Source organism: Ornithodoros turicata, unplaced genomic scaffold (genome assembly GCF_037126465.1).
Source record: "Ornithodoros turicata isolate Travis unplaced genomic scaffold, ASM3712646v1 ctg00000746.1, whole genome shotgun sequence".
NCBI lineage: Eukaryota > Metazoa > Arthropoda > Arachnida > Ixodida > Argasidae > Ornithodoros > Ornithodoros turicata.
The window spans coordinates 2,442,808-2,458,427 of NW_026999400.1; the positions used below are offsets into that span (position 1 = coordinate 2,442,808).

Sequence of the window (15,620 nt, forward strand, 5' to 3'; positions counted from 1 at the left end):
CCCATACTTGGGACACTAAGCCCACCTCCATGTCTGGTTCAAAATTAACTCGACTACAAAAATTGGCAGCTGGATGAGCCCAGCTGCAAGTTGCAAACACTGCGTGCGTTATAACAGACTCAGCAGTAGTACGTGTAGCGTAGTAGTACATGTAGTAGTAACATACGTGTAGCGCACTCATACGTGTACCATAATGGAGAGAACAGTGCATGGACAGTGCGAAGGGGGTTTGGGGGTGGGGGGGAGGCACCAGACGACAACGAACGACACCCGCTTACTGTGAGCCGACGGTGTGGGAGCAATGGTAGAATCCATCACAGTGCCCTGGCAGCCCGCTGAAGCCCGTGGCTGGGCAGAGCAGAGATTGCTGTCCCCAGATATCCTAGCGCTCGACTGTGGCACAACACCACCACCAATTCCCTGAATGACATTTGGAGGTTTTCAAAACAATGGGAGCAAACAGAAATGGGGGGAGAGGGGGGGCGGCAATGACGGAATAACACAGGGGGAGAACAAAAGAAATTTACCGAGACGGGGGAGATACGTTTTGAAGAGAAACGTAGAGAGTCAGGTAGGAAGGATGGCATGCCAAGAACGACGGTGAACAAGAACAGGGAAGAAACGAGACAAAAAAGAGAAAGAGCTGGTTAGCCTCAACTTTTGACAACGTGAACTGCACTTGATATACAAAATAAGTGGCGGACAATAGAGTGAAGAACGATGGAACGAACAAAACCAGCAGGTGGGGAAAGAAAGATTTGAAATAATAAATGAACAAAATGAATGAAAGTATGAGTCAGTCACTGATAGACAGTAGTACAAGGTTGCACTTTCAAAGTGCCTGACTGCCATGTGCAAACATTACTGGCTGGATATGTGCACCTTTATGTAGATGCCTCACTGCATGTGCGGAAGCCTCCTTGAAACATATGCATAACTTTGGGAACTACGCAGAGACACATTGTGAGAGCGTTTAAGTTCTGCACAGCGTACAATTTTATGAAATGTAGTTCACATCTACACTGATTTCTTCGTCTGAGGCCTTTAGCACAAGTCCTTCTGCTTCGAAGCTAACATTGTGCCATTCAACAACAACAACACGGGCAGGAATCCGACGATGAACTAACATTTCGCTACGAAAACAATAAAAGCGTGTCACACCATTTAAGCAGCCTGTTTTGTGATTATGCAACTGATTGCTGGACATTTCTCTTTTGTATGTTGTGAGTTTCTCCGAACACACTACGATGGCTTCAAGGTGAAAGTGAAGATGGATAAAAACATAGAAGTCAATTAAGAAGGATGTCATAAGCCACATACTGTAAAAGTGGTTGATTTCGCAGTCTTAGTAATTCACGTGGAAGCATGTTTTGGGAATATTTCGCGGGGCCTTAATTTCGCGAGTTCCTGTGGAAGCAGATGGTAGCGGAAATCATGGGGTCAGGGAGATTGCGGGTTCATGACACTGCCGGCAGTGCCATGAAGCCTCTACATGCTGGCTGGCTTATAGAGGATTATCATGAACTCCAATCCTGTAATAATGACATATGTGCTGGTTGTGAAAGCAGGTATCTGCAATGCCAAGTGATGATACAGTGTGCAAACGAACTACTGATGTTGAAGTGGCCTTTCAATTATAGAAAGGCTTGACAAGAACAAATTTGTGAAGTTAAAGGTAGCCAAGCAAGTCGATTTGTCTTTGTGGAGTTCACATCGTTGCGAATTCCAGTGCCCCTACTTTTTTCAACCACGCTACCTATATTTCCTGGAACCGTAATTATGCGAAAAAAGTTTGATCACGAAATTAAGTTATCGCAAAAATTTGTACTTTTCCATGTTACTTCTTAACTAAAACTTGTGAATGTACCGTACTTCCCCGAACCTGAACCATTGTTTTGCTTCTAACGTCCAGCATGAAACTAAAACTTGGAAAAACACGTAAAGACCTCATATTGCGGAAGGTCAACTAGAAATTGAAGAACAGTCTGGGCTGAGCTCTCGTCCATGTTTTTCTTTTTCTGCTCGCTGCCCGAGCTCAAATTGTTCTCTTCGTAGATTTCATCCACAAACTTGGAATACGAGAACTCAAATGTCATCTTCTGAGAATTTACATTTTCGCGAAGGAGGCTGGCTCGAAACACATTTGTGCACGGCCTAACTTAGCATACTAGGTCCTTACCAGTGCAACCTTGTTCTACGCAACATAAGGTCTGGTAAGACTTTAGTGCTTCGAGGATCATTAAAGGGGGCCTCAAAAGGGGTTGGTGTTTGTGGGTCTCATAGGCTACTGGAAGAAGGTATATTCTGTACTCAACGCTCATTATTTCAAATGCACTCGCAATGCAATGCTGGAAGAATGACAAGTGCGCGTTATTTCGCGGCGCGCTGATTGTGAGGTGTGTGTAATGAGGAGTTTCACGTCAAGATAACAAATTGATACGTCGCTATGACGAAATGTCCCATCTGCCAATGAAGATAACGTATGGATTTTTTTTCAAGAATTGTCTGACTAGAAACCGTATTTTTTGTCTGGAATAGCATTGTGGAACGTAGAATAGGAGAGATGAACTTCATAATCACATAACGACGCTACTATAACCGTCGCATCTGATCCATGCTGATCCGCTCGCACTTGGTAGGACTTCTCTCCTTGACTGTGTAGTCGTAAAGTATCGTTTTTTTTTGCGTTGGCTATAATTTTTGCGTTCAATCACGTTGATGCGATGATTCTCTTCCCGTTACCTTGTATGGCGGTACTGGCGAAAGCTTCCACTACTACAGAATACATGTGTGTGTCCCGGAGAGGTGTATCCCTACGCGTCACAGCCAAGTCGGGGCTCCTTTCGTACCTCGTTGATTGGGCAAAGAAATGCGGGGAGGTGCCATTCCCGCAACATATTTCCTTTGACAACTGGACGCACTGTGGGTGACGTACCCTTGACGTTCTGCGCAGATTCGGAGGAAGGAAAGAGGGACCTCCAAATTGGCACCTTTATTCGAGTTTTAATTACAAACGGCGCAATGGGTGAATCAAGTTCTTTTTGCATTAATTGCCCTGATGACGGAATCTTTCATATCGCTAAGAGAAATTTTTGCACTGTAGTACCCGTTTAAGGGACTATGGGAAATCCGCACAATTACAGTGCACGAAACGTGATGTCTTGCGGTTCCGGTTGGATGGACTAGCTTTGCACGCTATTATTGTCGTCAAGAAAGGAGACGAAAATGTTTGTTCAATACCAGCCTACAGAAGAGTTAACAAATGTGCCAACAAAACCCAATAACGTTCAGAGGTACATCAACATGAAAATGAAACAAAAAAATCTAAATATGAAAGTGGTGACTTTGTCCACTGGGCTTTGTCTACAAATATACTGCACAGACATTGCAGGGTACACAATGGCAACACAGCAATAGGCTAGTAATATGTAGTCCACATCCATCAGGTTTAACTCTTTTTACGTAGCGTGCAGGCTTTTTGTGCTTCCGCTTTCCTGCAATTGATCAGCTGCAAAAGCAAGGCAAAAACTTTTGGAACTCAGAAAAATTGGTAGGATGAAAATGAACAGATTTGACACGAACAATTTCCCGCCTCGTGCGAGGGGGGTGCTGCTGTTATGCTAATCCCCACGTGTGGCTCCTTAATGACAGCTACGTGACCAGTGGAGAATGACCCTTTGAGCAATCATAGATTTCAAACTTTTTATGTCATTCTCTGCAACACCAGGTACACCTGCGACTTCCAAGTACCCTTCAGCATGTTCGAAAGCCAAATATACCCTCAATACACACTTGCAAGCACAGGAACACGACTGCTATATGCTACTCACATTACCCTCATGCGTCTAGCATGATTTTATAGCCTTACGTACAATTAACAGCACTTCCTCCTGGCGCTTACTTACCAGGGATCACGGTGACATCGTTTATGATATTGCTTTCGAGTTCAAGATCACTTGAATCTGCGGACGATGCATTTCAATAGTAGTAAATACGGTGAAAATGGTCAAGCAATCCTTGCTGCTTTACGTTAGGACACTGGGTTCGTGAGCAAACATGCTAGGATTTCCAAAAATGAAATAACATGCGAGCATACGGCACTGGTGGCAACTAAAAGTGCAGCCAAAAATATTACAATGGGTACTGCACAATTTTTACAGAGAGGTAACAAAGTAACTGACGCGCTAAAAACGATGGGAAAAAAATACGCATTTCAATGTCCAACGTGAAATAATGTGACTTTTCCAGATGGTTGGTGCATTATCACAAATTAACTTCATCAGGGTTGAACTCAGTCAAGATTTCACCCTAGCCACGAACACAATGTGCTTATCAATGACAGTGCAAAGTACCCGGCTAATCAAATTATCGATCCTGATCACTTCTCAGCAACAAGCTTAGAGTTTCAAACGTCAAGAAGGTCCAGATATCAAGGTCAGGCAAATGAGGTGAAAATGTACCCGCGACACCGATTCGAGGGAGCACGTGACTCCGTCTGCTTTGCACGTTCGTCAGACAAAATTAAACATCGGATACGAGCGCGAGGTTTGGGTCAACCCCTAGCAGTTCACATCACGAGCTGTCGAATGTGGTGTATTGGAACGTAATATATGCTTCCCTTACATAAAACTGCGAATCCTCACTAATTTCCTCAAATATTCTTTTATAGCTAAAGGCCATTGGCGTTGCATTTTCGTCACCAGCACTGCTGCATGCTGAGGTGCACTGGTGATGTGAGCATTTAAACACTGCCAGAAATCGACAAGCAAGAACACTACTGCATGTTCGTGGCGAACTAAAGCAAATTCGTCGCTTTCACTACTTAGCTAAGTGTAAAAAGAAGTTGCAAAGCGTTACTGAGCTACGAGAAGAGCCACGAAAGCAGAGGGTCGGACCATCCCCCCCGAGAACATCGAATGACGGCGGACAAACTCATATATGGCACACGGGTCAGACAAAGGCATAGGCTGTCGTCCTCGCAGTTATACGTCGCGAAAGCTTAGTGACAGGGTTATATTTCGAGAAAATCATTCACTGAGAATGCAAGTCGCCATGTTGCACAACAGCAGGCCGACACTAGGCCTAATAGCGACTGGCTCTGAAACTTACTGGTTATTTTTACTCCCGCAACAAAATTTGGCTGTTGAGGTTGCTTGTTTCCTTCTGCAAAGGAAGTCGTCCTTGGTCTTCCACTCATTATACTGTTCACTCGAAGGGTTACCACAAGGCGTACATGTTTCCGTTTTTTCTACATCCTATATCACGCTCTTGAGCTACACACAGCAGTGGATTTAGGCTTAACTTCCACTGGTTGATAAAAATCGCGCTTCTCTCACTACATCTCCAGTCATGAACGACCACTTCCAGGCACAGACTTCTCCAGCATTTCAATTCCTCCTAGAAAATCAATTCCAAACACAGGTATCCACTGTAACACTGTGCCATAAAAGGCTAATAAGTAGCTTCCGGTAATCCTTGCAGTCCCCACAAACGATTCGCGCAGCTCAGGCCGTGGCCCCCTATGTGCATCAAGACCTGACCGTTCCGTTGGCACCGTTCGGTTGCTTTCCATCGGGAGAGGCAGCAGGAGCGTTTTTAGGCGCTGCGCGATAGCGCGGACGCGGGAAAGCAGACGACGCGTCGTTTCCCTTTTCGTCTTTTTTCGTACGGAACAGCAGGTGAAGGCAGCAACATTTCGGCGCACTTACTTTTTGAGTGCGTATATATTCTCAGTGGGCGGATCGGATACAAACTTCGAAGTGGAAATTGTGTAACATTCTCAAAAATGCGATTTTCTTTGAAGTAATCTGGGTAAAACAAGCAATTACAAGCTTGTCGTGGCATTGTTTTATGGTATGCGAATTAGCAGAAGGAAAAATAAAATAAAAAACAGGGGTGTGACTTTCTAGGAGTTGTGTTATGTTACGTCCTTGTTGTTGTGCCCCAAGCTCAGGCCTCGTTGTCATGGAGTACGTGACTTCTCGCGTGCGCAGGGTTTGGGGTACGTTTCCATTTCTTTCGTTCTACTTCTATTCTATTCTACGGTTTTGGAGTAGAATGGGGGCAATAGCCAGCACCTCTCAGCCAAGGCCTAAGCCCGCCTGAACGATCGCCAAACAGACTCTAATCGATCAAGGGACTTCACCTAATTGGGCAGGAAGAAGCCTTTAGGACGACAGTAGAGAGAAAGAAAATAAAAATTATGTGGGAGAACAACTTTCCCGCTTGTCCCCACGGGGGCGGAACGTAAACGCTGATCCGATCAGAAATATTAAATTAGACAATATTTCTCCCTTTTTTTTTCGGGGGGGGGGGGGGGGGGGGTCCGTCGTTACATAGAGTTTTGTTTGGCTTTAGGTAATGCAGTTCGAGGCAGCCCCCCCCCCCCCTCCCATCCCTCCTTAGAAAAAAATATCCTAGATCCGCCTATGCTCAATTAAAAACTAAAATGTCAAAATGCATGTCTGCCACTTTCTTTTTGTTTATTTTTTTATTGTTTCTGTCACGGTTACATGACGTAAATACAAACACCAGGACGGGCTACGTGAATTTTGAGCCGTTGGAGCCAAGGGAAAGCAAGGAAGCTGGGAAACCTCCGATCATACGACGTGATGACGAACGCGACCCGTGACGTGAGTCATAGTCACGTGTGGCCACGTGGTAAAGCAAGCTTGCAGGCACTTGCGAGGGTCAGGGCACGCAACAGGAGCGGGCAGAGCATGGAAGCGGGAGACTTGTGCTCTCCCTATTTTGTGTCTGTAGTAGATCTCACCGTGCACACGCAAAGCGAACGGCGTACGATATACTAAAACTCACTATTAACGGCTACAAAAAAGAAAAAAAAACGCAGCAACTAAATCTCATAAATGGTCATATGCCTTTTGAACGACAATAACGGTGCCGACACGCGTGGCCTCCGTGGCGCAATCGGCTAGCGCGTTCGGCTGTTAACCGAAAGGTTGGAGGTTCGAGCCCTCCCGGGGGCGGCCATTTGTATGTTTTTTTTTAAGTCGTTTATGTAGAAGTACATTACAATTCTCTTTTCAATTTGAAGAAAAAGTTTTGTCTTTGTCGATACGAAACCGACTTTTTTTTTCAGGTCCTTTTTATTTATTTCCCCCTAGCCTCGGGTTTCGTTATGGATATCTGCCACCAGCTCGCTTGCTCTCTATCTTTTTTATCGTTACATCGTTTGTTTGTGTCTTTCTTGGTCATTATCTCGGGCTTTTCGTTCTGGAACTGGCCATGCAACATTGTTTATAGATTATATACAATTATTATTACATTATATATACATTATATACATTATATACAACATTGTATCCCTTCAATACTTTTAATTCCGTTTTGCTCCATGTTTAATAAAATAATTTACGCTTACATTCACAGATCCATTGAAAGCAGCGTGTACTTTCTTTATTTCGTTTTTCTCCGTTTTTTTTTCTTTTTCTTTCTTTTTTGCTCCAGAGCTCTCTCGCGGATCAGTTGGTATCATGATCGTCTTCTCATCCTAGGGTCACTAAATAAGCTTCTTTTTGGTGGACCAATGGACCAACCATTCCAATGGACACGGTCAGGGCCGCCAGCAACTTGGTGGCAGGATGTAAGTTGCTTATACACGTTGTCTTCAGCGAGGGACAGTAAATACTGTGTGCCCGGGTGCAGGTGGCGTCACTCATGATAATAGTTGTCTCGCGAATTAGGCCACGAATTATTATCATCAGAACCATGTCCGTACAACCGCTCAGAAATTTCACCCCGCATCCTAAAGCTTTAGCGTGCAGGACCCAGCAACTCAGGTCATTCACGATTTTGCTATGTGGCGCTACGTTTTTGTACTAAGTCCTCTGTCGCTCATAGCCACAGTTGCTTCGCGGCGCTTACACGGAATTAAAAAAAAAGCTAAGTCCTCAAGTGCATCAGTGGTTGGATACTGATGTCGGATACTGTTTTTGTGCCTGCTTCGATAGACACACGTACGTTTTCGTATATTGTGGGGCGCTGGAGCCTTTGGACGGCACCCTCCCGCAAGCTTCCAGGAGCACCTGGGCTGGGGCTGGTCCATGTTTTTTTTAGGGGGAAGTGTGTGTGTGTGGGGGGGGGGGGGGGGGTCTTGTCTTTGATAGCACGCTATGTACACTGCCCAGGGTCAATTAAAGCACTATGTGACGATAGAAATTGAGGGGGGATCAGGACATCACCCCCTTGTAGAGCCGCGCCTGTTTGTGGGACGGGATTGACCACTGGAATATTGAATGTAGTTCATTTTCTAGGCCAGTGCCGGGTGCTTGCATTAATTGCGACCTCATACATGTTGACCTACACAGCTACGTACTCCACATATCTGAAACAGACTTACCAGATTCTGGGTTGGGGTATCTCGCATACTGTGAAGGCGATACGACAGTAGGTTCCATTAAAGCATGTCAGGTACCTTTGTCAGATCTGAGTGCAAACACCACACTGATGGACATCACAGCTGAACATTTAGAGTATTGCACACACTTTATCTTCACTCGTGGTGCTCGCAGAGTAGCACAGATTTTGCAATATTCGTCAAAATTTCGCGGGGACCGCGCAGCTGGTTCACAGCACCGTCACCGTTTCCAAAATTCGCGTGCAGAAAGCATATAGACAGTACAGCACGTTTGGTTACCAGTAGACCAAAAGGGGGCACGTCAGAGGCTTCTTCTTCTTCTTCTTCTGGGCCAGGCCACATAGGGTGCGTTTTCTTATTCAACCCGAGCAGCAGGGAGTTGGGTAACGACGTCAGAGCCTTTATCGTCACGTGACTCCAGTGTAGCCACCTTTGACCGTAATTTTGGAACGGCTAGAGTTACTCTGCGCTCAAAATGGCGGACTGGCCTGACGGGCGAGACGATGTGGAAGGCTGGCAGACAACTTAACGCAGATGCGTGCACTCCAGCAGATTTTGAAAATGCGACAGTTTTTAACCAGTCCTACATTTCGAAAATGTACATTACCCATCTTGTCTGTCAACAGGACATTTGGTAGCAGACGACGCATCGTCGTCTGCTAGCTTGTGTGTGACGTCAGAACGACGGCTACCCTTCTTCAGAGCAGAGTAGAGTAGAGTTGTCACTCCCTGGCTACTCTGGCTAATTTTCGCCGCAGAGTTATGACGTCATTTCCGCTAATCTGGCTACTTTGGCTATTTTTCGCGGGCTGAGAGTAACTCGGAGTTGCCAGAGTTGAATAAGAAAACGCACCCATAGGCAGATGGCTCTACCTACAGGCGAAGAACCTCCCCTTAACTTGCTTTCTTCGGTAGCTCCGTCGGCAACATGTAGGCTTGCAGAGCTCAAGATCGCAGGTTCAAATGTGAAGGAGGTAAACGTTACTTCCAGCACCGTCGGTGTGTCGGAGATTTCCGGCGCACGTCAAAAGAACCCCAGGTGGTGGAAACTATCCGCATCCTACCCTGCGGCACGTGCAACATGTCGCCATACTATAGGCAGACAAACCTAACGTGTAACATCACGGCACCATTATATTATTCCCGTTAACTTTACTCGGAGGTACCTGGGTTCGAATCCCGGTGCCGGCTGTGCTGTCTGGGGTTTTTCCTGGGTTTTCGCTCTATCGAGTTCTATCGATAGTCGACAGTCGATATAGCAAGAAAACTATCGATAGGTGGCTATCGGAAAACTACCGGGGATCAGATAAAAGCATAGAAAAAGAAAATGTCCCGCTCTAACACGTTTTACAATGCAACTCGGAGCAGCTTTCCCTCCGACGCTGACGTTGAGCTTCTCATGCCGCTCAAATCAACCGCAAGGTCACGTGGTACTCTCTGAATTGGATCGACTGCGTCATTGCAGTCTCACGAGTGCGTACGATTTTATGATCATCATCTTCTTTCGCTGCTTACAGTGCATCATCATTCATACATTACAGCCAAACGAAAAGAAGTTATATGTTGCACGTGATTCTGTTTTCGTTGACACCGTGTCAGTGCGAAAATGAAGACGGGAACGGAAACCATCGACAGTGAGAGCTAAATGTAACTATCGATAGTAAAGAAAAACAAAAGAACAGTACTACAGATTGTCAATTATCGTAAAAATTTCGATAGTACTATCGGCAGCTTTTCGACACACATAAATTGCTTCAAAAAAAAAAAAAGAAGAAAAAAAAAACGATCGATAGTATCGATAGTGAATTTATCGATAGTTTTGCATGACTACCATCTAGGCGTTGCGCAATAGACGAGTTCAGAAAATCCCAGAGTGCTTAGCGTCGCTTTGAACTGTGGGAGTTTACTAATACGAAAAAAAAAACAAAAACGGGTGACCTCCAAACTGTTCCGATTTCTCCCCTACCGGTCCATTGTCCACGACGTGTCAAGGTCAGCGAAAACGAAATGTGAAGGATTATTCTTCGTTCCCCCGCTCAGCAAGCGCCCAGGATGCAATGCGTGCGCAAAGAGCACTGGGATTTTCTGAACTCTTCTATAGCGAACTGGTTCTACACAAACCTGAGTATCGATGATCGGTGGAGGGATGAATTTTTGAATATTTTCCTCATAACCCATAAAGTAGCACGGAAATAATAAGGGATCTCGTTTGGTCTTTCTCCTTCATTCTTGGTACCTAAATGGTTAGACGTTCGTTGTCTGCAAGCATACATCGGCAAAAACTCTCGCATGCTCAATGTGGCAAATGAGCCGAGCAGAGCGGATCAACCAGTGCAGATTGACCGGACCACTAAGGACCACTAAGTAGAACCGGTAGAACACTCTCCACACTATCACCCAGATCATGTACAGCTACGATCTGTACAATGGCGGCATATGACAATGGGCAAAGGCCAGCTGAGCTACACGAAGGATCATCATGAGTTCATGACCTTCCCGACGAAATGTCCCACTGCTTACTCTGCGGAACTCATTCGTGCTCAATGTGGCGAATAAAGCTGAGCGTGAGTGAGCAAACGGAGAGCAGAGCGGGGAGTGAGTGAGAGTCACAAATGGCGACCGCGCTCTTTTGAAGGATGGACGAAATCCAACTCGGGAATAGACCACTCCCTGTTTGTAAACAAATGACGTCATAGTGTCTGACAGCGCCACCAATTTGGTAGAGTTGAACTATGCTCGAAGCTAGGAGCGAACAAGGTCGGGCCCGAAAGCCACGGTCTTGATAGGATTACGATGGTCCCTGAAAGGGACGTGACCTTCGGTCCTACTTTTCCCGACCCTCCCCCTCCGATTTGTCAAAGTTTCGGTTTCAGTCTGTCTAGTGTCTACCAACGTGATGAGACGTTTCTCGGGTAGATGTCTATTTACGCAGGGTATTCATCTTGGGGGGTGTCACGTCCCTTTCAGCTGGCCACTGCCGTGTATATTTTTTTTTCATAGTTTTTAGAGGGGGTGTTGTCAGATGTTTGGGGGTGTTTGAGTGTGTGTGTAAGGGGGGGGGAGAGTCGTGAAACTTCCCCCTCCAGCTGCATGTGAAGCCCAGCGACAGGATGCTGGCGATGCAAGAACAGCAGGATACACATACAGGGTCTTTATTTTTATCATTTACATAATTTTTATAAAAAAGCTATGAGAGCAGCACAGGTGTAGTTTTTGCAATTGAGTTATACGGCCATGCGGACATCCTCTCGAAGATAGTAAGCAACTACAAAATGACTAATTAAAATTAAAATGCAAAGTTATTTAATTGGGGGGATTTCGGGCAAAAGCGAGCTAGAAGAACGAGACACTATCCTCGCTGAAAGCCATTCCACGTCTATGAAATCCTGAAACACGCACACGCATTAAAATATCCGTCCCCGAAATTCGATATGCAAATGAGCCGAAACCGAAACCGCGGCAACGGAAGGAACACTGTGCTCATTTCACGCCAGAGGGCCTCGTGATTTGGAGTTTGGCAGAGGAGCGATGGAGGTATTGTGAGCGATAATGGAAGTGTCTGGCCAAATATACCGCCTTCCGGTCCAAATAAGCCTCCGTCGGCGTAGATGATGCGCTCTTGAGGCGCGGTTTTTACAAGAGATAAACTGATGTTCTGAGGCTGGAACAACATAGAGGGGACAGATACACACAAAGCCTCAAATTGCCTAAGAAATCAACGATGAAAGATGAAAGTCACTGAAAAGGTTAGCCAGCTGTAGGGATCGAACCCACATCTTCTGGATTGCCGGTCCAGGGCTCTACCAATTGAGCTAGGCTAACACGCCTCTCCAGCGACTTTCGGGGTGCGTCATCTGAAGGGACGACAAACCAGCCACTCACTCTCACTCACCCTCCTTTCACTCTTACATTTTTTTCTCACTCATACACACATTCATACGACGGAAATCGACGCAAGCGGCACCTGTTGAACAAGAGATAAACTGATGTTCTGAGGCTGGAACAACATAGAGGGGACAGATACACACAAAGCCTCAAATTGCCTAAGAAATCAACGATGAAAGATGAAAGTCACTGAAAAGGTTAGCCAGCTGTAGGGATCGAACCCACATCTTCTGGATTGCCGGTCCAGGGCTCTACCAATTGAGCTAAGCTAACACGCCTCTCCAGCGACTTTCGGGGTGCGTCATCTGATGGGACGACAAACCAGCCACTCACTCTCACTCACCCTCCTTTCACTCTTACATTTTTTTCTCACTCATACACACATTCATACGACGGAAATCGACGCAAGCGGCACCTGTTGAACAAGAGATAAACTGATGTTCTGAGGCTGGAACAACATAGAGGGGACAGATACACACAAAGCCTCAAATTGCCTAAGAAATCAACGATGAAAGATGAAAGTCACTGAAAAGGTTAGCCAGCTGTAGGGATCGAACCCACATCTTCTGGATTGCCGGTCCAGGGCTCTACCAATTGAGCTAAGCTAACACGCCTCTCCAGCGACTTTCGGGGTGCGTCATCTGAGGGGACGACAAACCAGCCACTCACTCTCACTCACCCTCCTTTCACTCTTACATTTTTTTCTCACTCATACACACATTCATACGACGGAAATCGACGCAAGCGGCACCTGTTGAACAAGAGATAAACTGATGTTCTGAGGCTGGAACAACATAGAGGGGACAGATACACACAAAGCCTCAAATTGCCTAAGAAATCAACGATGAAAGATGAAAGTCACTGAAAAGGTTAGCCAGCTGTAGGGATCGAACCCACATCTTCTGGATTGCCGGTCCAGGGCTCTACCAATTGAGCTAAGCTAACACGCCTCTCCAGCGACTTTCGGGGTGCGTCATCTGAAGGGACGACAAACCAGCCACTCACTCTCACTCACCCTCCTTTCACTCTTACATTTTTTTCTCACTCATACACACATTCATACGACGGAAATCGACGCAAGCGGCACCTGTTGAACAAGAGATAAACTGATGTTCTGAGGCTGGAACAACGAAAGTCGCTGGAGAGGCGTGTTAGCTTAGCTCAATTGGTAGAGCCCTGGACCGGCAATCCAGAAGATGTGGGTTCGATCCCTACAGCTGGCTAACCTTTTCAGTGACTTTCATCTTTCAGCGGTTTTTACGTTCTGGCTCATTTGCATACCGAAATTCAGCAATGGATATTTCGCGGCACGCGCTCTTTGCTGGATTTTTCAAAAGATAGAATAGCTATCAACGAGGATTGTCTCCCGTTCTGCTATTGCTTTTGCCCAAAATTCCCGGATGAATGAGTTAATAAATTTTAGGTAATGATTGATCATGTTTTCATACTATTCGGAATCATTCTTTCCACTAAGCGGCAGAGACTGGAACGGCCTTCCCGAAACCTTCGTGCTCATCCGTGATCCCATCATTCTTCGCGCTAGCTTGTATTCTTTTCTTTTTCACAGAATTAAATGTAAATTGTACAGCTTTGGACAAAAGTTCACGGAACACGGCACTGGCGTATTTCTTCTTCGGACTGCCCCCGTGCTAGCTAACACGAAGAGCTCTGATAAGGAACTAGTGACCGACTATTTATCTACCTCTCAGTATGTGTGTTTCCGCTCCTGTTTGCCACTAGGGTGTCGCACCAATGGGGAAATGCAACACCCTGGTGTACCGTGAACTTTTGTTCCAAGCTGTACATTGTGTGTTCTATGTGTATATCCTGTTTCTTCTGTTGTCATTGTTTCCTTTTCTTGTACTTTTTTTCCCCAACTAATGTATACCCTAATGTAATGCCCACTTGGGCTTTTGAGGTAACGTCACAAATAAGTAAGTAAATAGTAACATATTCTTCCCCAGAGGATGTCCGCCTGGCCGTATAACTCAATTGCAAAAACAACATCTGTGCTGCTCTCGCAACTTTTTACATATGAATTCTGTAAAGGATAAAAATGTAGCTCGCATTCACGCAGTACTGGCGTAGCCAGAAATGGGGGTGTAGGGGGCGGTGCCCGAACCAAAACCACCTAGATACAGAAAGCCTGCGCGCTCGTCGACGTGATGTACAAATTAAGAGTCAGCCAATCAGGATCGTGTTTTCAACGGCCGTAGCCAATCACAAACGTGATTTCAGCGGTCGTGGCCATGGAGAACCGCCACCGTCGTCTGCAAGTTGATTGAACGTCCACGCGTACTAAATGGGAAAACTTGGAAATAAAGCGCAAAACGGTCTCAATCTTTCTCAAAACTGATTCCACTTTTGTCTAAATATTTAGGTCTGCAGGTTCCAGGCGTGCTGCAATCATTTGCAGGTTCTTGAGTTCCAAGAACGGTAAATCGCAGTAGCAGACGAATCCTGACTTGAAAGAGGGAGAGGAGGCAACGCGCAGGCTTTCCTCTATCTAGGTGGCGTTGGTAACTTCGCCAATAATCCTGGCGGTTACCGTGGTACAGGGAGCATCCCAATGAAGACTACTGAGGGATGCTCGCATGTTTTCTGCGGTGGGTAGTCCTATTGGATTACCTGAATCTAGGGAAGGATAACGGACGTATTTGGGTTACCGTTTCTATTTTCGTTATTGCTACATTTTCGTTTCCGTTATATGTTTCTGATACCGGCCCTTTAATTTCGTTTCCGTTACTGTTTCCGGTAATGGAACGGTTGTTACAGAGCTGCGAGAGGACAGCCCTCCCGGCTCTGTCAGCACCCTGTTTTGCCCAAGTGCCTTTGGTGTCACGCGTACACGCTACACAAGTAATTTTACGTCGTTGGGATGCGCACATTTTGCAAGATTAAAAAAAAATGTAGGAACATGTTTTCAGTCTTCAGTCACTCAGCAACTCAAGATGGGCGTAACCTTCATTCAATGTCGCATTCATAAGCAGACGCTCTCAGTAGTAAATAATACTGTCATGGCCACGGTGAAATTAAAAAAAGAAAAAGAATAACAAAGTACAAAATAAGTAACTAAATCGTAGGCTGTCGTCCTCGTGCTATGGTGGAGTATAGTCATGTGTTGATGTCATGGAATTATGAGGACTGGGATGATGTAAGCGACGGGTGCACCCTGGAGATCCAATATTGCGCTTTCCTTCCATGTTTTCGTGTAGTATTTAGAGCATTACAGAGAATGGAGTCATCAAAAAAAAAAAAAAAAAAAGAGAGAAGTCACTCAAATGCCATCGCACAACAGGAATAGTCATTACCCGAATTCAATACCAGACGATAAATTCGTTTCTGTTTCCGGTAATGG

At 45.6% G+C, this 15,620-nt stretch overlaps 1 protein-coding gene and 1 non-coding gene across 6 annotated transcripts in view; one reads left to right on the plus strand and one right to left on the minus strand.

The window, feature by feature from the left end:
• The window catches only part of LOC135374823 (glycogen synthase kinase-3 beta-like), a 28,207-nt gene extending 19,558 nt beyond the window's left edge, over positions 1–8,649 (minus strand). Inside the window, exons 1-2 of one of the 5 annotated variants that reach the window (XM_064607752.1) lie at positions 8,360–8,648; positions 3,906–3,962 (exon numbers count right to left, since the gene is read on the minus strand). In XM_064607752.1, the coding sequence (XP_064463822.1) occupies positions 3,906–3,962; positions 8,360–8,417 (115 nt within the window). In that variant the 5' untranslated portion in view covers positions 8,418–8,648. Of the gene's footprint in view, positions 1–278; positions 415–3,905; positions 3,963–5,109; positions 5,567–8,359 lie in introns of those variants that run through there. The other 4 variants (XM_064607756.1, XM_064607754.1, XM_064607753.1 and 1 more) reach the window with 4 other exon arrangements.
• On the plus strand, positions 6,913–6,986 carry Trnan-guu (transfer RNA asparagine (anticodon GUU)). Its single transcript has one exon. It is a non-coding gene; the product is annotated as a tRNA-Asn (tRNA).
• Positions 8,650–15,620: the final 6,971 nt, after the last annotated feature.